Consider the following 20978-nt stretch of genomic DNA (forward strand, 5'->3'; position numbering starts at 1 on the left):
TCTCATCATCCCGGCCAAACCCTCCATCTCCCACAACCTCTCAAGACCGCCCGGTCCCAACACAAGCTCTTCTCCTGCCCGGCCCCCCAGTGGTGGAATCAACTCCCCTCCTCCATCAGAGACACAGACTGTCTCTCCACCTTCAAGAGAAGGCTCAAGACGCACTTGTTCCGGGAGTACAACGGTACTTAGGAATGGTTTGCTGAACCCAGTGCTAGTTTCCTCAAGGATCACAATGACTCTTGCTTAGAGACTTGTTGCTCTTGTTGGTTAGTGGTAACTGATTTAAACTGGTGTATTCACTGTGAAATATTCTATGAACTCTTTATGGACAAGCCTAACTAGCACAGAAGTCCAACACCAAACCCCGCTTGGGTTCAGATCGGGGGTCCGTTCCTCCCAATCACGCCCTTCCAGGTCTCACTGTCATTGCCCACATGAGCATTGAAGTCCCCCAGGAGGATGAGGGAGTTCTGGGAGGAGCGCTTTCCAGCACCCCCCACCCCCCCCCAAAGACTCCAAAAAGGGTGGGTCCTCTGAGCTGCCGTTTGGTGCTTAAGCACAAACAACAGCAAGGACACGTCCCCCCGCCCGAAGGCGGAGGGAGGCTACCCTCTCGTCCACCGGGGTGAAACCCAATGTACTTTATCAAGAACTTACAGACAGAACTTAATCGATACAATAATGTAGTTTTGTACTTGGCTAAAGCATGAAACCTGTCAATAAGTTGCTTGCATTTGCCTCACTGCACAGATAAAAATAAACTACTGTTTTTATGGCAGAAATAATAAATCTGTGAGAAATGATATTCAAAAAAACTCTATAGGGACACCCTAATGGTCTAACAGATTAAACAATTAAGCATTTTGCATTACAAAATGGTTATTGTAAGTGGATTGATTTGGTTCTAGAACTTTCATATTGAATTTGATGGATGTGAGACATTTTTTACTCTCCTATGCATTATGACACAATGCTTTTATGACACATGACATGTTTTAGAATGTAACATTCAAACAGCTTTCTGACATTCACTCCTCAACTCTCAAGCAGAACGTTTATTCAGTGTGTTCAAACTAAATATTTTAACTTGACAATAGTTCCTTCACATTTGACCAATGTTGGAGGACAACAACAAAAGTAAGTTATTTTAGAGAACAATTCTTGTTTTAGAAAACAGACAAACTGTAACAGCAGGTGGTCAAATGGCCACATTCAGATGAAATGGAAAGATATTCTTGCCGAGGTAAAATAGATTACTGTGCTCTGATTAAAACTGAGTTTACTGGGTGGTAAAATGTACCTGTTTCTGTTTATAAACATGAACTCTAATCAAAACTATATTTCCTCAGGTATTGAGGCAGAAACAGAACTCTAAGCTTCCTGAAAGGGTTAGGCCAACACAGACCATCTGCATTAACTGGGTAAGAAGACACATGCACATGTAAAATAGGCCTTCTCTTTGGTCAAAGGGTCTCCTGTAATACAATGCTACAATATAGTGTGTTTCTACGACAGCCTTCCTAGGACCATAGGAACCTTTCTGGTTGAAGTCTTGTATTTACTGTGATGATATGGATAAGTCACCAAGTAGGCCTATTATGGTAGCTGTCTGAGAGACGCAAAGATGCGTCCTTGATTCTTACTATTCTTTGGTTTTGATTATGTAAAGTATCTATGGGTGACTGTATCTCGTGTGTATAAGTGTGGCTGTGTGAGTGTATGTGTGTGAGTGTAAAACTAATAATAATAATTTCCACAGGGATTATTGGGACCTCCTCAAACTGGGGACATGGATTCCATGGCAGTAGGCCCTCCCCTACAGTCCCAGAAAACCTCTAAAAACCAGAAATAGAGAAACGTCAACGCTGGCTTGTAAATCATCATCATCAATATGTGACCATATTATTAATCTCAGAATAGGATTGCTTTGTAATGTCTTCCTGAATAAAAAAATCCCTTTTCTGAATCGCTTTTCCAGTCGCATCATGACATCCATTCCTGATACCCCTGCTCCTGTCAGGTCTTTTGGCAGCCAGACCACATTTCCCGATCCCATCATGAAGACCTGCATTGGGACCCTGGCAAACATGAGGCACTCCAAAGATGAGGAGATGTACCAGGTGACAGAACAGGGTCTCCCAGGCCTCTGTGAGCTGAAAGAGAACAACACCAATGTCGAGTTGGTTGCTCAGTCTGAAGTGGAGGGAGAAATGAAGGAGAAGATTAATAAGGAGACAAAGGATCAAATGGAGGTGATTGAGGAGGAGATTGTTAAGGTGGAAAACGACAAGGCAGCGAACAAAACAATTGAGCAGGAGGACAAAGAGGATTCTGATGAGAACTCTGTGAGGGTTCTTGTGACACCAGGCCTCGATGTCAAGGGTCTCTCCAAAACTGAGGAAGCTTCCTATGTGACATGGCTGGTGAGCCAAGCCACTTATATTTTCTGGGACTTCTTTAAATTGCTCCAAGGGCCTCGTCTGCTCCATGATATCGACAAGCCTTCGATCCCTGTGTACTACCTCAGCAAGTTTTCCCACAAAGGGATTAAGGGGTTCAGCACGCATCGTTCCTACATGGTGGTGAGTGGCACTAACTGAACATTTTGTGTGTGACAAAACGTTGTTTATTAATGATGTTGTTCTGTGAGTGGGTTTATAACTTTTTTGCTGCTGTGTGCTATAAAGGCTGTATTTGACCTGACCTGGGGATTACTCAGAGATCAGTCCCCTGACATTACTTGCCATAGCCTCAAACAGCTCAAGGTGAGTTTGTCTGGTGACATGTCTGGGTATGTCTGCACATTAATGTTTGTGTTGAAAGCCGACTGGTTGAGACATAGGGATTGGAATACAAATATGAAACATGCATTTTGTGTTTGTTATTTTTGTATTTCATGTAGCAAGACCTCACTCAAAGTGTTCTGCTGTCATATGGACTTCAGGAGAAAATAGATACTCCAGAAAAGATACTTGAGAAGGACAAGGTGTTGGAAGAGCTGTTGGAAGCACAGGGAGAGACTGTGCTGGAAGAGGAGGTGAAGGATGTCAACGAGAAGAGTGATGAGTCAAAGGAGAAGGCAGTGAAGGAGGAGAGTTTAGGAGGAGACGAGGACATGAAGCAGGTACAGGTAGTCTGTGAAGAAACAATCAACAGTATTCACCCTGTCCCATCAACACTGGTTGACAGCGAGGCTAAAGAGGACATATGCCCAAGTGACCCGTCGACAGTCAAGAAAATGAGGGATGAGCTTGATGAATTGATCGATGAACTTGGCCAAGATTGGTTACATGATGACTTTGGTCTCACCACCAAATCCAAGGCAGGTCGTAAAAACCTGAAAGCCATAGAGCCCTCCAAACCTGACACCAAAGTCCGAATGGTGGTGCCCCACAACGTGGCAGAGGTCACCAGGCTGGTCCACCTGGCCAGCCAGCAGATGTGGATGAGCTGCCAGCTGGGCAGGGGCCCACGTGTCCTCACTGATGCCTTGAAGCCAGACATCCCACTGGACATCTATTCTCAAGGAGATAACATGGACACCAGAAGTAGGCGGAGCTACCGGATGGTAAGTGGGGAGTCAGGTGGCTGAGAGGTTAGGGAATTGGGCTAGTAATCTGAAGGTCTGAAGGTCCCGGCTGCGCCAAATGACGTTGTGTCCTTGGGCAAGGCAGTTCACCCTACTTGCCTCGGGGGGTATGTCCCTGTACTTACTGTAAGTCGCTCTGCATAAAAGCGTCTGCTAAATGACTAAATGTAAGTGATCCCTGACAAGCACCCAAGGACAATACAGTGTCAAACAGGGATTGTTTACTTGAAATATAGTACACTAAGACATTATATTGTTCTAGATAGGTATCTCTTATATTTAAGAAGTGTGTTTCTGAGTTCATTATATTGTAGCTAAGTATTGAACCTTTGTCCTTTCTGTTGATGTGTCAAGGCTGTGTCTGACCTTACCTGGGAGATCCTGAAGGATATCTACCCACAGGGAGAGAAGCCCTGGAGGCCATGGGAGAAGCCTGTACCCAGGCAGCATCTGTACAAGTGCAACATCAGCAACTTCAACAACCTGCAAGAGGTTCAGGTGAGAGAGGAGTGGTGCATTTGTGAGTTTCACACAAAAGCAAACACACACAAACACGCACACATGCAAATGCAAACATACACAAAGACACACACAAATGCACACACACTGATACAGTACCATGGTGTTATCAACAAACACAAAGGTCTGAGGTCATGTCCTGGACACGACTATTGTCACGGGAGAGAGGTGGAGAGGTGCAGACAGCTGTAAGATTAAGGGGGTGAATATAGGAGACGTCAGGACATTTATTTTTTGTTATGTAGGTTTGATAAACAACCAAAGCGCAACCAAAGCACTCAATGCACTGTGGCCAAACAAGGTGAGCCCTCCATCTTGTGACCACAGGTCTGTAGTGCATCTATCATTCACTCTAAGAGGTTTGAACAGAACTCTATGGTGTAACTGCTTACATTTGTCACCGGAGTTTGTTTTTGTGTGCTTGTGTGTTAATGAGATACTTTTGAGCAAGCACTCGAGGCCGGTGGTGCTGGTTCCATAGCATGACCTCACTTCCATCACATGGAGTGTGTGTGTGTGTGTTTGTGTGTGTGTGTTAATTAGTTTTTGTGGGGTTGTGCTTGTGTGGGTGTGTTGGGGGTGGGAGGGCAGACAGGCACAGATAATCTGTCTGACAGTTGTTTGGTCACGGAAAACAGACTCCGTCTACCACCCACCCCACCGCCCACCCCCCATCACCAGCTCCTTGGTCTCACTTACCATGCTGGCCAGCATGACACAGGGCTAAACCAACCTGACCCTCAGATAAGGCACGGCCCCCATGTCGTGAGAACGATCGCTCTCTTCCGTGTTTACCTTTTTCAGGCAAGCCTACTGTAGAGCTATAACTATATAAACTATATACATACTAAATTGCTTCAGTTACAGCACTGACTCAACAGGTGGGTTTAATATGTTATTTAAGCCACCACTGGACCAAAAGTAATTCCCCTGAGATCTGGAGGTGATTTTTCATTGTCACTGACTAATCACACATGTTCCAAACAATAATATAATATACACCATATGTTGTTGGCAACAAGCACATTTTTCATGATGAAAGTATTCAACTTGTTTGACTCCTCTAAGACTGTGTCTTCGAATGTTGTCTTGTTAAATTGGTCCAGACACAGACAGGCAGAATCATGGTCCTGGCCTGATAAAGAACACATAATAAATACATTTGTATTTTCTACAAATAAACATCAACACAGATGTCCTGGGAAAGCACGTGTCAGAATGGACCATACCCATCAGACGCTATTCTGTACTGTAATAGAACTCCTGTATTAGTATTCAGTACTAAAGCAAAACTATTGTATCAGACAGTATACTGTACTGTAATAGAACTCCTGTATCAGACAATATGCTGTACTAAAATAATTATTCTATTAGCATTTTGTAATTCTGTAAATAACTATAAATATAATACAACTGTAATATTGTCTTCAAATCTATTGTTTAAATTAATATCACGTCCACGATGTTTATAACTGGAGCTTGTTTGTGGGAGCAAAGATACTTTTGTAATTGTTTCCTTTTTTGACGGAACTTAATCAATACAATTATATTGTTTTGTACTTGGCTAATGCATGAAAACTGTCGATAAGTTGCTTCCATTTGCCTTACAGCACTGAAAAAAAACAGCCACTGTTTTTATGGCAGGATTATGAATCTGTGAGAAATTACAGTCGTAAAAACTCTATAGGGACACCCTAATGGTCTGACAGATAAAAAATGTACATATTGCATGACAGAATGGTCAATGTAGGTGGATTAATTTGGTTCTAGAACTTTCATGTTGAATTTGATGGATGTGAGACATTTTTTACTATCCTATGAATTATGACATAATGCTTTTATGACACATGACATGTTTTAGAATGTAACATTCAAACAGTTTTCTGACATTCACTCCTCAACTCTCAAGCAGAACGTTTATTCAGTGTGTTATATGAAATATTTTAACTTGACAATAGTTCCTTCACATTTGACCAATTTTGGAGGACAACAACAAAAGTAAGTTATTTTAGAAAACAATTCTTGTTTTAGAAAATCTGTAACAGCAGGTGGTCAAATGGCCACATTCAGATGAAATGGAAAGATATTCTTGCCGAGGTAAAATAGATTACTGTGCTCTGTTTAAAACTGAGTTTACTGGGTGGTAAAATGTATCTGTTTCTTTTTTTATATACATGAACTCTAATCAAAACTATATTTCCTCAGGTATTGAGGCAGAAACAGAACTCTAAGCTTCCTGAAAGGGTTAGGCCAACACAGACCATCTGTATTAACTGGGTAAGAAGACACATGCACATGTAAAATAGGCCTTCTCTTTGGTCAAAGGGTCTCCTGTAATACAATGCTACAACATAGTGTGTTTCTACGACAGCCTTCCTAGTGCTATGGGAACCTTTCTGGTTGAAGTCTTGTATTTACTGTGATGATATGGATAAGTCACCAAGTAGGCCTATTATGGTAGCTGTCTGAGAGACGCAAAGATGCGTCCTTGATTCTTTCTATACTTTGGTTTTGATTATGTAAAGTATCTAGTGTGAGTGTGCTTGTGTGAGTGTATGTGTGTGAGTGTATGTGTGTGAGTGTAAAACTAATAATAATAATTTCCACAGGGATTATTGGGACCCCCTCAAACTGGGGACATGGATTCCATGGCAATAGGCCCTCCCCTTCAGTCCCAGAAAACCTCTGAGAACCAGAAATGGAGAAATGCCACATTCAACACTGGCTTGTAAATCATCCTCATCAATATGTGACCATATTATTAATCTCAGAATAGGAATGCTTTGTAATGTCTTCCTGAATAAAAAAATCCCTTTTCTGAATCGCTTTTCCAGTCGCATCATGGCATCCATTCCTGATACCCCTGCTCCTGTCAGGTCTTTTGGCAGCCAGACCACATTTCCCGATCCCATCATGAAGACCTGCATTGGGACCCTGGCAAACATGAGGCACTCCAACGATGAGGAGATGTACCAGGTGACAAAACAGGGTCTCCCAGGCCCCTGTGAGCTGAAAGAGAACAACACCGATGTCGAGTTGGTTGCTCAGTCTGAAGTGGAGCGAGAAATGAAGGAGAAGATTGAGGAGGAGATAAAGGAGCAAATTGAGGAGGTGATTAAGGAGGAGATTGTTAAGGTGGAGAACGACGAGGCAGCGAACAAAGCAATTGAGCAGGAGGACAAAGAGACCTCAGAGGATTCTGATAAGGACTCTGTGAGGGTTCTTGTGACACCAGGGCTCGGTGTCAAGGGTCTCTCCAAAACTGAGGAAGCTTCCTATGTGACATGGCTGGTGAGCCAAGCCACTTATATTTTCTGGGACTTCTTTAAATTGCTCCAAGGGCCTCGTCTGCTCCATGATATCGACAAGCCTTCGATCCCAGTGTACTACCTCAGCAAGTTTTCCCACAAAGGGATTAAGGGGTTCAGCACGCATCGTTCCTACATGGTGGTGAGTGGCACTAACTGAACATTTTGTGTGTGACAAAACTTTGTTTATTAATGATGTTGCTCTGTGAGTGGGTTTATAACTTGTTTGCTGCTGTGTGCTATAAAGGCTGTATTTGACCTGACCTGGGGATTACTCAGAGATCAGTCCCCTGACATTACTTGCCATAGCCTCAAACAGCTCAAGGTGAGTCTGTCTAGTTACATGTCTGGGTATGTCTGCACATTAATGTTTGTGTTTGAAGCCGACAGGTAGAGACATAGGGATTGGAATACAAATATAAAAACATGCATTTTGTGTTTGTCATTTTTGTATTTCATGTAGCAAGACCTCACTCAAAGTGTTCTGCTGTCATATGGACTTCAGGAGAAAATAGATACTCCAGAAAAGATACTTGAGAAGGACAAAGTGTTGGAAGAGCTGTTGGAAGCACAGGGAGAGACTGTGCCGGAAGAGGAGGTGAAGGATGTCAACGAGAAGAGTGATGAGTCAGAGGAGAAGGGGAAGGCAGTGAAGGAGGAGAGTTTGAAGGGAGACGAGGACCTGAAGCAAGTACAGGTAGTCTTTGAAGAAACATTCAACAGTATTCACCCTGTCCCATCAACACTGGTTGACAGCGAGGCTAAAGAGGACATATGCCCAAGTGACCTGTCGACAGTGAAGAAAATGAGGGATGAGATTGATGAATTGATCGATGAACTTGGTCAAGATCGGTTTGATGATGACTTTAGTCTCACCACCAAGTTCAAGGCAGGTCAGAAAAAACAAAAAGCCATAGAGCCCTCCAAACCTGACACCAAAGTCCCAATGGTGGTGCCCCACGACGTGGCAGAGGTCACCAGGCTGGTCCACCTGGCCAGCCAGCAGATGTGGATGAGCTGCCAGCTGGGCAGGGGCCCACGTGTCCTCAATGATGCCTTGAAGCCAGACATCCCACTGGGCGTCTATTCTCAGGGAGATAACATGGACACCAGAAGTAGGCGGAGCTACCGGATGGTAAGTGATCCCTGACAAGTACCCTAGGACAATACAGTGTCAAACAGGGATAATTTAATTGAAATATAGTACACTAAGACATTATATTGTCCTAGATAGGTATCTCTTATATTTAAGAAGTGGGTTTCTGAGTTCATTATATTGTAGGTAAGTATTGAACCTTTGTCCTTTCTGTTGATGTGTCAAGGCTGTGTCTGACCTTACCTGGGAGATCCTGAAGGATATCTACCCACAGGGAGAGAAGCCCTGGAGGCCATGGGAGAAGCCTGTACCCAGGCAGCATCTGTACAAGTGCAACATCAGCAACTTCAACAACCTGCAAGAGGTTCAGGTGAGAGAGGAGTGGTGCATTCGTGAGTTTAGACATTGTAGAATGGTGGTTTCTTTTATTCTATGGGACTGCCAATGTGTCTGTCCTCTTCTCTGTTTCTAGACATTTAAATTGCATTTTGTCAAGACTTTCTCTCTGTCTCTCTCATGAAGGATTTCATAACTGACGAGGTTTTGAAAGCCTTAAAGCTGAAGCACAACAAAGTTGACCTAACCCAAAAATTGGGGATGACCTTAGGTGCTTGCATCAACATGAAAAAGCACGCTAGATTTGTCAAAATTCTGGTAAGACTTAAACTAAGGTTCCTTTCGTACCCTTTCATAATGTTTGTGTTTGAAGCTGACTGGTAGAGACATACGGATTGGAATACAAATATAAAAACATGCATGTTGTATTGTGATTTCTGTATTTCATGTAGCAACCCCTCACTCAAAGTGTTCTGCTGTCATATGGACTTCAGAAGAAAATAGATACTCCAGAAGAGATACTTGAGAAGGACAAGGTGTTGGAAGAGCTGTTGGAAGCACAGGGAGAGACTGTGCTGGAAGAGGTGGTGATGGATGTCAATGTGAAGAGTGATGAGTCAGAGAAAAAGGAGAAGGCGGTGAAGGAGGAGAGTTTAGAGGGAGACGAGGACATGAAGCAGGTACAGGTAGTCCTTGAAGAAACATTCAACAGTATTCACCCTGTCCCATCAACACTGGTTGACAGCAAAGCTAAAGAAGACATATGCCCAAGTGACCCGTCGACAGTCAAGAAAATGAGGGATGAGCTTGATGAATTGATCGATGAACTTGGTCAAGATCGGTTTGATGATGACTTTAGTCTCACCACCAAGTCCAAGGCAGGTCAGAAAAAACAAAAAGCCATAGAGCCCTCCAAAACTGACACCAAAGTCCCAATGGTGGTGCCCCACGACGTGGCAGAGGTCACCAGGCTGGTGCACCTGGCCAGCCAGCAGATGTGGATGAGCTGCCAGCTGGGCAGGGGCCCACGTGTCCTCACTGATGCCTTGAAGCCAGACATCCCACTGGGCGTCTATTCTCAGGGAGATAACATGGACACCAGAAGTAGGCGGAGCTACCGGATGGTAAGTGATCCCTGACAAGCTCCCAAGGACAATACAGTGTCAAACAGGGATTGTTTACTTGAAATATAGTACACTAAGACATTATATTGTCCTAGATAGGTATCTCTTATATTTAAGAAGTGTGTTTCTGAGTTCATTATATTGTAGCTAAGTATTGAACCTTTGTCCTTTCTGTTGATGTGTCAAGGCTGTGTCTGACCTTACCTGGGAGATCCTGAAGGATATCTACCCACAGGGAGAGAAGCCCTGGAGGCCATGGGAGAAGCCTGTACCCAGGCAGCATCTGTACAAGTGCAACATCAGCAACTTCAACAACCTGCAAGAGGTTCAGGTGAGAGAGGAGTGGTGCATTCGTGAGTTTAGACATTGTAGAATGGTGGTTTCTTTTATTCTATGGGACTGCCAATGTGTCTGTCCTCTTCTCTGTTTTTAGACATTTAAATTGCATTTTGTCAAGTAACCCTAACCCTTTCTCTCCATGTCTCTCATGAAGGATTTCATAACCGACGAGGTTTTGAAAGCCTTAAAGCTGAAGCACAAAAAAGTTGACCTAACCCAAAAATTTGGGATGACCTTTAGTGCTTGCCTCAAGAGGAAAAAGCACGCTAGATTTGTCAAGATTCTGGTAAGACTTGAAATAAGGTTCCTTTCTCTGTCTCACTCTCTTTATACATATTTAATTTGACAACATCTTTACCACTTTTTCAGTTGGAAGAGTTGCCTATGGACAAACGCCTATGGATGAACAGCAAATGCAGAATTGGCAGGAAGATGAATACAAACTGAAAATGAAACTGGCTAACAATGTTTTTGATTACCTGCTTCAAGACACAGTTGGGGCCGTGAACCAAGTCTGGGAGGAAAAAGCCACGGACTATGCCAATGACCAACAGTGAAGCCCAAAACAAGCCTCCAAAGCCACTGCAAAACAAAATCCTTTCTTAAATATATTTTGTATTCTCCATTTGCTTAACAATTTTCACTTTTTCAATTTTTGTACTTCTATCCCTTTTTCACATTTAATAGCAGATAAAAGAAAATCTGTCTTTCCCGCAAGATTCATTTCAATAGTGATATTAGGATGAACACTTGGGATTAAAGCACCTGATAAATGAATATGTTAAATCTTAAAGTATCTACTACACATTCATTTAGTTCAACTTTCAATTGTTGTCATTTTGATCAGTATCGTCATGGAGTCATGGAGCTGTGTACTTGGTCCACCTCTGCATTGCAAAGTGACCATTTTCAGAATTTCAACATAGATGGGTTTAAATACATGGATACATGATCACATTTCCAACAATAGGAAAAGGGCTCTTATCAGACCTAAATAATGAATACACACCCCGTCATCTTCTTGGACAATCTATACTGTCTGTTATTATATCAGAGTGTTCTGTACTGAAAGAGAACCTCTGTATCAGACAATATTCCATGATGTTCTACAACTACTATATTAGACAGTATTCTGTACTGTTATTGAATCACTTTATCAGACAACACTCTGTTCTGTAAGAAAATTAATGTAACAGACAGCAACAATAACAGTGTGTGAGAGCGTTTGTGTGTTAGTGTGTGTGTGTGTGTGTGTGTTGTGAGAGAGTGGCCCCCCTGGACCTGTAGGACCACCTGTGAGTACTGAGGGGTTATCTTGCACATGTTGTGTTTGTGTGTGTGCATGTGTGTGCGTGTGTGTGTCTGTGCGTGTGTGTGTGTGTGTATAGCTTTCTGATCCCATAGAACCTCAGACAGTGATACGTTTCATTCTAACACCACCAAACAGGTAAAGGTCACCTCTCATCTCCACTGGGCGATATAACAATAACAGAGATCTCGCTCTCTCACTCCCCTGCCCTCAGGGAGGAGATAGTCCCGAAATCACCCAAACACCAAGTCAAAACACGGGGGAGTAAGAAAGGATTTTTTGCGTGTGTGTGTGTGTGAGGGGGGGGGTGATGATGAAGAAAGTGTTTTGTCCGTCTCTTCATAAACGGAGTGACTAAGTTCAGTTGAGTTCTGGATTTTAATAAGTTTTTATCAATCTGCAGATTGGAGAGAAAACCAGACCTCTGACAATAAATGACAACACAACACCAGGCTAAGGTCTCAATCATATCTCTCTCAGCCCTGAAGGCCGGTGGACCATCTTTTATAGGGCACAAGAATGTAAACATAGATAGTGACAGTCAGGCAGTAATGACGTTACAACAGTCTCAGAGAAAGAGATTCACAGCTCCCCACACATGAGCACTCAGACTAGAGAGTTCATAGTTGGAGCTGTCCTTGAAGTCATGACAAGGAACATTTAGCCAGTACTTTCTCCTGATCTCGAACATCTATTAACCCTGACACAGACACGTTCTACTCTTATTGATAGCAAGCTTACATGAGAACCTACTAATTAGTATCCAATGACTAGTTCTCTTGATTAGTGAATAATGTAAGCACACAGGAAATCTAAATTTCTTCCAAAGTCTATGTTTACATTCTTGTTCGGTTACATTCACGGTTACGGACTAGCAACGTCACAAGATTACGTTGCAGCTACCCCCACAGATGCACCAGAGAATGTCTAATATAGATATTATATATATCCTTGAACAGGTTCTGGGTATTTACCCATAACAAGTGGAAGAGCATTTGTTGATTTCTTAATCTGGGTCTGAAATATGTTGTGCTTTTGGCCGTGTTCAGACCTAGGCGTCTGTTTCAGGCAGAAAGAGATGACAAGGATGTTTTTTCCAAGTAGCTACAAAAGAAATTGTTTTTTTTTATTCCCATAACAACCGTGAGCTAATCTGGAGATAACCTTAGCTAACAAGCTAGTTTTTCTAACGACTGGAAAAGAAAGAAAACCCCTTTTTCAGAATTGTCTTCCAAATTTAACAAGGTTGCTCAGCTTGTGATTTTGGCAATTCGTGCATTTATTTACTACTATGTTAGTCTGTAACATGAAGGCAAAACTGATTCAACCATTAAAACCATATATCCTCTGAAAGCTTATACCCTCAGGATGTTATCTAATGAGACAAGAGACACGTCCTTCTCTCCATATTAGTATGCTGCCCATGCATAATAAAATGTGTGTCCTCCACTTTCAAAATGCTGCTGACGCCCATGCTTGTTCTATATTCATTTGTGGAATACATGGCATAATGAGTGTTTGCATTTGTGATATAATGAGTGGTGTGTGTTTGTGGTATAATGAGTGTTTGAGCCTGATCTATAATTCCAAGCGTCTGTATGTTTGTGACACAAATTTTATCACGGGCACTATGCACCAGTCTCTTAAACTACAGTTTCTCTGTGGGTCCACAAACCTCACCAAAGAGAAGCAGTTCCAGCCATCATATTAGGGGTGAGTTAATTAAATGTTTGACCACATATGGCAGGCATATTTTTAAGTTGATAATTCTGTACGGCCCCTGAATGATTCTATAATATCCAAATGGCCCTTGGCAGAAAAAAGTTCCCCACCTCTAATGAAGACTAACAGGAAGCTTTGCTCGAGTCCCCTTGTCACTGTCAATAGTGGAAACTGTAAACACTTATACTTGTTCTACAGTCATTTGTGGAGTGTGGTAGAAGGAGTCTTTGATACATTAATTTAATGATTTAAAGGAGAACAGCTTTCACTGCAGGAGTCTGAGTTACAGAGTTGTGGCCCCACTCACACACTGAAGTACCAATACTGACCACTAGAGAGAGCCAGAGACTGTCATTATTGAGACACAGCATCAAGCCTCAGTTCACACATCTCTTCAACTACAGTTTCTCTGTGGGTCCAAAAAAGTCTGTCTGTACAGAGAGGACACTTTGCATAGGCAGCACATGCTTCAGTGGTCTGGGAGTGTTTATAGTCCTGTGAGTTTAACACCTCCTGACTGAGAGCTTCTCCTTCATGACAACAGAACCCACAACAACCATGACTCTGATCACCATCTTCATCTGGACTCTAGCTGTCTACATACAGGGTAAGATAGTTCTATGAAACACAATTTATTCAAACAGCTCAAACGACGGATGGCTAAATTATGTTCTCCTGTTAATTAAGTTAAGATAAATGCTTTTGTATGGTAATAAAGTTCTCTTTTCACCCATAGAGTCCAGAGGACAGATCACTGTGACTCAGACTCCTGCAGTGAAAGCTGTTCTCCCAGGACAGTCCGTCTCTCTGCAGTGTAAAACCAGCAGTGATGTGTATGGACATTGTTACAATGGTCAATCATGGGGTCACCAGTGTCTAGCGTGGTACCTCCAGAAACCTGGAGAACAACCCAGTCTCCTGATCCACACTGTTAAAACGCTCCACACTGGGACTGCATCTAGATTCAGTGGCAGTGGATCTGGGAGTGACTTCACTCTGACCATCAGTAGAGTCCAGGCTGAAGATGCAGGAGATTACTACTGTCAGAGTTTCCACAACCCGAACAGTGTCCATGTGTTCACACAGTGATACAGAGCCGTACAAAAACCTCCCTCAGTCAGACTGCACAGTGACTGCACTGCTACAGCTGAGACCTACTGCAGGTACTAAGGGGGAAGAGACAGTGACATGGAACACTGACTGGCCTTTGTCACACTGAGCTGAATATATCAGTAATGCTCATAATGTCAACCATCCCACCCTCATGTCAAAGCAGTCTTTAAAACAGTTCAGCATGTTAAGTTGTACATACTATCAAATTACATATATAAAAATTAATGGACAGTCATTTAAGAAGTGTAACATTTACGGGGGTCAGATGACTGAGCAGTTAGGGAATCGGGCTACCAATCAGAAAGTTGCCGATTCGATTCCCGGCCGTGCCAAATGACGGTGTGTCCTTGGGAAAGGCACTTGACCCTACTTGCCTCGGAGGAATTTCCCTGTACTTACTGTAAGTCGCTCTGGATAAGAGCGTCTGCTAAATGTAACATGTTTTAAACTACCACAATCATCCTAGTCAGCCTTCCAAATTATCATCATCCTCCCTATCATGATCAACTACCTTTGTGCCTCTGTCATCTGTCTCACTGAAATCTTAAATCCGGCCTCACCACACACTAATCCAAACTCTGTCATCATATTAACCAGTCATAAACTCTTTAGTGTTTTTTGACATCTGATCACATGGTTCTTGTCAGTACTCTGACATGAAGACTTAACAGGAAGTCACCACTTCCATTCCTGTGTTACATTCATCTCAGACAGGAGTTAGAGCCCCCTCCACTTTCCACATTGTAATGAAACCAGCCCCCCTCACACCTGGCCCAGTTCAGGGAAATTTTGATTCAACTGATTAGGTGACTTGTGATCAACATTGGTACTTCATAGTCTAGTATCTAGCTGAGAGGGGTAAATATTCATACATTTACTAAATGCACACCTTATCAATTCAAAGTAGTAAATATAAACTCTTTGCCTCGTCCATTTGTTCAGATACAGCTCCATAGCCAGATCTCTAAACAAACTTCCCTACAGTAATCAAAGTGAAGAATGATCCTAATCCTTATCAGCACCTCATGAATGATGACTAGTTCAACAGGATGCACTGCAGGGAGTCTAGTCACTATTATTCACTCACGGTAGCATCAGACCATCAATCATGCACCACCAAGTTACAACACTAGTGTTTTCATGAGAGTAATGGCCTTTCTATCTGTCACGGCCACAGCCGTGCCCCCCTATTGTTTTTGGTTTTGCCCTGCCCTAGTGTTTCCCTGTCATTGTCGTCATCTGTGTCTCGTTCAGTTCTCGTTAGTTTCATTGTGTTCACCTGTGTCTTGTTTGTTTCTGTGTATTTAGGTTCCTGTTTTGTGGCCAGTCTTTGTCCTAGCGTTACCCTTGTCGTGTGAGTACTCTTCTGTGGCCCGTTTTGAGAATAAACCTGTGTTCCTCGCAATGCCTTGGTACTCTCGTGCATTTGGGTCCTACCCCACCTCACAACCTGACACTATCTGCCACTGGACTTGGGCAGGGATTGGATTGCCCTTCTCCAGATCCACAAAACACGGACCGGATGGGCATACTCCCAGGCCCCCTCCTGAGTGAAGAGCTGATCCATCATTCCACAACCAGAACGGAACCCGAATTGTTCCTCTTCAATCCGAGGTTTGATTTCAGTCATGCAGACCTAAAAACTGTGATTCCCAGAACATGGAAGCATGTTGATTTGGTACAAATCCCCCAAAGGCTTCCTCCCTCCCTCACCGTAGTATCTCTGACAACTTCGCCATCATGCTGAAACCGGCTCTCAGACTACAGGTGAAAGTCATCAAACTGCTTCAGAAGCAGGTACGTGTGTGTTTTGACACCACAGACTGGAATATGTTTAAGCAGGTAGCCACTTACAATGAACACACAGACATCCAGGAGTACACAGAGACCGTCACTGCATTCATCACCAAGAACACTGATGATGTCACACACGACAAAACCATCATCGCCCGGGCTAACCCGAAGTTATGACTGACAGGAAACGTCCCGTGGCATCAGGAAGGCCAAACAGCAATATGCTAAAATGATGACTAGACATTTCAGAGACAGCAGAGAAACAGTTTGTTGTAGGGTATCCAGGCCATCACAGACTACAAATCTTCACCACAGACCCAATAATATCACTAGACAACCTCAATAACTTCTTTGGTCGCTTTGAAGCACAAGACAACACACCAAATTGTTTGTCTGTCTACAGCCAGCGTGAAAAGATCTCTCTCCACGCTCGATGCCCGCAAGTCAGCTGGTCCAGACAACATACCTGGTTGTGTACTGAAAGACTGTGCAGAGGAGCTCAAATATGTCCTCACAGACATCTTCAACACCTCTCAGAGTCAGGTTGTTGTTACCACGTGCTTCAAAGCCACCAACATTATTACTGTGACAAAGAAGTCACCTCCATCATGCTTCAATGACTACTGCCCTGTTGCACTGACCTCCATTATCATGAAGTGCTTTGAGCGGCTCGTCATGCTGCACATCAAATCCATCCTCCCACCCTGCCTGGACCCTCTTCAATTTGCATATGAGACAAACTGCTCCACTGATGATGCAAAATCATCTGCCCTCCACCCAGCCCCACACACCTGGACCTTAAGGGGTCGTATGTGGGAATGCTGTTCATAGATTTTCGTTCAGCATTCAACACCATCATCCCTCAGCAGCTAATCTGGAAACTGGACCGGCTTGGAGTGAACATATGGCTGCTGGACTTTTTCACTGAGAGAAGTGAAGGGGTCGGCACCAAAACATACAGCATCATCATGCTGACCACTGAGGTCCACCAAGGATGTGTGCTCAGCCCCCAGCTCTTCACCCAGCTGACACATGACTGCGTGCCGAGGTACAGCCACAATCACCTCATCAAGTTTACAGATGACATAGCTGTAGTGGGACTCATTAGCAACAACTATGAGACAAACTACAGGAAGGAGGTGAGCCTTCTGGCCAAGTGGTGTAAGAATAACAACCTCTCTCTTTATGTGGAGAAAACGAAGGAGAGGTACCGCCAAGCACCCACCACTGATCATCAACTGCGCTGCTGTCAAAAGGGTCAGCAGTGCAACATTTCTGGGAGAGCACATCACTGAGGAACTCCCCTGGACAACCAACACCACATCACTAGCTAGGAAGGATCACCAACGACTTTACTTCCTCCACAAACTGAAGAGAACGAGAGCCCCGGCACCTCCAGTATCATGTGCACATTCTACCGGGGCACCATTGAAAGCATCCTGACCAGCTGCATCACTGTATGGCACTAAAGCATGCAACAGGAAGACCCTGCAACGTATAGTGAATGCAGCCAGCAGGATCACTGGTGCCCCATTCCCCCCCCCACTCTCGGACATCTACAACACCTGTTTCACCCTATAGCAATCAGCATGAAGCTGAAGCAACCTATTCCTCCCACACCCTGTTCAGCCTCCTGCCATCTGGGAGAAGGTACCAGAGACTCCACACCAGACTCAAAAGTTGAAGTAGACTCTCTGGAACATGTGCATATAGAGGGTGTGTTGTTTGTGCAGTCAGCAGTGTTTATAGCCATGCCTGTCCAATGCTCGTCAGTCACTGGATCAGAACCTCGAGACAGCCATGTCTTTCAGCTTCCTGTCCATCGTACTACTGGCCATGCTCTCCAAGGGTAAGATATTTTTTATGGAATCTTACTGAACTCATTATCTCTCCAAAAACAGACAAAAAAAAACAATGTTGCTTGTGCACTCTGGGAGCTTGCATTACGTGTGGAATTTCCTTTCTAGCATCAAATTAAACCCAGAATATGTAGTTGGTTTGGGCGAATGTTTACAACGTCAGGCTCCGCACCTGATTAACACTCGGATCGATAAGCATTCTCAAAAATGGTAGTAATATAAAAATGTATACGATCCCTTTCCACAATCATGATACCCACCAGAATGGTTCACTGGACCCCCAGTCAAAGCAGGCTGCATTCGGCCCTGCCAGCTAACATCACAAACCTCACCAAAGAGAAGCAGTTCCAGCCATCATATTAGGGGTGAGTTAATTTAATGTTTGACCACATATGGCAGGCATATTTTTAAATTGATAATTCTGTCCGGCCCCCGAATGATTTTATAAATATCCAAATGGCCCTTGGCAGAAGAAAGGTTCCCCACCCCTGAGAAAAAAAGCTTTTTTGGCAGAAAAAGGTTCCCACCCCCTACCCCCAAAAAGGTTCCCCACCCCTGATGTACACACCACACCTCCAGCACCCCTGCTGTTGCCAGATCGATTCCCAGCCGTGCCAAATGACGTTGTGTCCTTGGGCAAAGCACTTCACCCTACTTGCCTCGGGGGGAATGTCCCTGTACTTACTGTAAGTCGCTCTGCATAAGAGCGTCTGCTAAATGACTAAATGTAAAATGTATTACTGAACAACAGGTAACTCATACTGAATATAACATTAAAGGATTAAAGGAGGGCCAACTGTGAGTTGCCATACTAACTTGCTTACCGGCGCTAATTAGAACCATCTACTTCTTTCTCCGGACCTCAATCCCACCATCTGTACTTTGTGACCATCCACCTTTTCTCTTTTTCTCGTCTCTCTTTCTGTCGTTCTGTTGAAACGTGTATCTGTCTCTCCCTCCCAATTCCCACTTTGCTGGAGAACACAACAGATGACTGAACAACTATCAAAGATAAACAGACGTATGACGAATGCCTGATTACAACAACATGTGAAGCCATAAGGGGTGAGGACAAGATGCAGGTAAAAGTCTTTCGAAAGAGAGGCGGTGCTTAGTTCCAGACAGTCAAAGTCAGTGACAGAAGTGATTGGGCCACTGGCAGACTTTTAAGAAAAGGGAGCAGGCACACACAACACAACAGCGCCATCTCTCTCTTTCTTTACTCTGACCTCCTTTTCTCTCCTGTCTCTCATCTCTCCACCTTCCTTCCCTCCTGTCTTCTCAGACTCGACCTGCAACCTTGCAGAACCTCCATCTGAGGACCCCTCCTCCAGACACTTCACTTATTACTTCCAGCCCTCCATCAACAGCCAGGAGGCCGTGGTTACCTCTGCTCTGTTCTGGTTCTACGCTGGGGAGGCAGCAGCATCCACCTACAACTCCTCCTCCGCCCCTCTCTTCATCCTCACCTCGGACCAGAAGCTCCTCCAAGCGGCTGAGGGTCCGTTCAAGGCCGCAGCAGACGGCTGGGTCACGTACCGCTTCAACCTCCACGGCGCCTTGGCAGAGAGCTCCTTTGTCCTGCAGGTGCGCTGCCTGGTTTGCGACTGCCGCGAGGCCGGGGAACCCGAAAAAACGCCGTTCATCCACCTCCACAGCCAGCCCCGCGGGCCGGACCGCACCGCTCCCCTCGCCGCGCGAGGTGTGGGTGCACCTACATTTTGTGCTGGTGCACCTAAACAAAAAAAGTTAGGCGCACCAGTGCAACCAAGGGAAAAGTTAGTCTGGAGCCCTGCCCCAGTGGCTAGGATTGTCGATAGGTGTAAACCAAGCCCTGGGTGTTTTTCTCCATCTTTGAGAAAATGAAGGCTCAATTGCTCTGTTTGAAAATCTCCAACTTGTGACGTCACAAGGAGGAAGGTTACCTCCCGTCTCTCTACTTTGCCCACCCAGATACTCTGGCCCGCCCATGAGAAACTGAGCTACGACCGTGCAAGGGCGAGTGCGATATCGTTTTTTCCTGGAGAGACATCATGGCGAGACATCATGGCAAGCAAACAAAGCATAACAGTTGCTCAGTGCTTGGATGTACAAATGAAAACAAAAGTATTTTTTTAGTTCCTTCATCCGAGTCTCTGCACAATCAGTACCTTAATTTTGTTTACGCTGGAAATGCGCCGACACAACCTCTCAAAGTTTTGCATGTCTGCGCCAAACATTTCAGCCACCACTGTTTCCTTAACTTGAGCCAATACAAAGTTGGCCTTGTTGACCGGCTGAAATTACATTCTGGATCAGTACTCCTTGGTCCAGCTACAAACCTCGGACAAGTAAGTCAACTAATCATTTTGTTGCTTACTATATGGTTACCTAGCTTGCTACCCTTAGAATCTGGTTGTAAAATTAGCTCTGCAGCTAACAGCTGAGGTACTGTCGCTAATGTAAAGGTATACAGCATCAAGTATGTGTGTGAATACACATTCTGTAACGGTGTTGTACACTTCGTTGTTATGTGGATAATGTTCTGCTGTTGGGGTTATGGCGCGCGTCATATCTGCCTGTCCCCACATTGAAATGACTGAGTGTGCAGCTCTGCAAACCAGGGTTATCAGACGTTACGTAACCAGTTAAACTTCATCTTTAAATTCTTCACTTTGCAGATTTTGGATTAGTAAAATTAGCCATCAATCACTCCATGTGGTGTCCCACAGGGCTCCGTCCTTGGACCCCTCCTCTTCTCTCTGTAAACCACCTCACTTGGACCAATCATCACCTCCCATGGCTTCTCCTACCACTGCTATGCTGACGACACGCAGCTGTACCTGTCATTCCCCCTGACCAATCCGGGGATCTCAGCTAGTATTGAG

The 20978-nt window shown here is 44.1% G+C and overlaps 2 protein-coding genes and 1 pseudogene across 6 annotated transcripts in view; all 3 read left to right on the forward strand.

Annotated features, from left to right (window-relative positions):
* The window catches only part of LOC146261642 (uncharacterized), a 50913-nt gene extending 40015 nt beyond the window's left edge, over positions 1 to 10898 (forward strand). Inside the window, exons 1-18 of one of the 5 annotated variants that reach the window (XM_084667384.1) lie at positions 1032 to 1140; positions 1353 to 1424; positions 1763 to 1875; positions 1982 to 2585; positions 2691 to 2768; positions 2906 to 3571; positions 3947 to 4090; positions 6317 to 6388; positions 6721 to 6839; positions 6946 to 7561; positions 7667 to 7744; positions 7883 to 8554; positions 8742 to 8885; positions 9038 to 9169; positions 9304 to 9975; positions 10163 to 10306; positions 10469 to 10600; positions 10684 to 10898. In XM_084667384.1, coding sequence (XP_084523510.1) covers positions 1989 to 2585; positions 2691 to 2768; positions 2906 to 3571; positions 3947 to 4090; positions 6317 to 6388; positions 6721 to 6839; positions 6946 to 7561; positions 7667 to 7744; positions 7883 to 8554; positions 8742 to 8885; positions 9038 to 9169; positions 9304 to 9975; positions 10163 to 10306; positions 10469 to 10600; positions 10684 to 10761 — 4344 coding nt within the window. In that variant the 5' untranslated portion in view covers positions 1032 to 1140; positions 1353 to 1424; positions 1763 to 1875; positions 1982 to 1988 and the 3' untranslated portion in view covers positions 10762 to 10898. Of the gene's footprint in view, positions 1 to 1031; positions 1141 to 1352; positions 1425 to 1762; positions 1876 to 1981; positions 2586 to 2690; positions 2769 to 2905; positions 3572 to 3946; positions 4091 to 6316; positions 6389 to 6720; positions 6840 to 6945; positions 7562 to 7666; positions 7745 to 7882; positions 8555 to 8741; positions 8886 to 9037; positions 9170 to 9303; positions 9976 to 10162; positions 10307 to 10468; positions 10601 to 10683 lie in introns of those variants that run through there. The other 4 variants (XM_084667389.1, XM_084667385.1, XM_084667386.1 and 1 more) reach the window with 4 other exon arrangements.
* A 3005-nt stretch (positions 10899 to 13903) lies between these two features.
* LOC146261647 (immunoglobulin kappa variable 3-15 pseudogene) lies at positions 13904 to 14434 on the forward strand (annotated as a pseudogene).
* Positions 14435 to 16198: 1764 nt separating this feature from the next.
* Positions 16199 to 20978, forward strand: part of LOC146261648 (inhibin alpha chain-like) — a 32294-nt gene continuing 27514 nt past the window's right edge. The window contains 3 exon segments of the mRNA XM_084668616.1: positions 16199 to 16255; positions 17122 to 17391; positions 19288 to 19698. Of these exon segments, the coding sequence (XP_084524742.1) occupies positions 16199 to 16255; positions 17122 to 17391; positions 19288 to 19698 (738 nt within the window).

Source organism: Hypomesus nipponensis, chromosome 12, assembly GCF_054491055.1.
Source record: "Hypomesus nipponensis isolate SF chromosome 12, ASM5449105v1, whole genome shotgun sequence".
Classification (NCBI taxonomy): Eukaryota; Metazoa; Chordata; class Actinopteri; order Osmeriformes; family Osmeridae; genus Hypomesus; species Hypomesus nipponensis.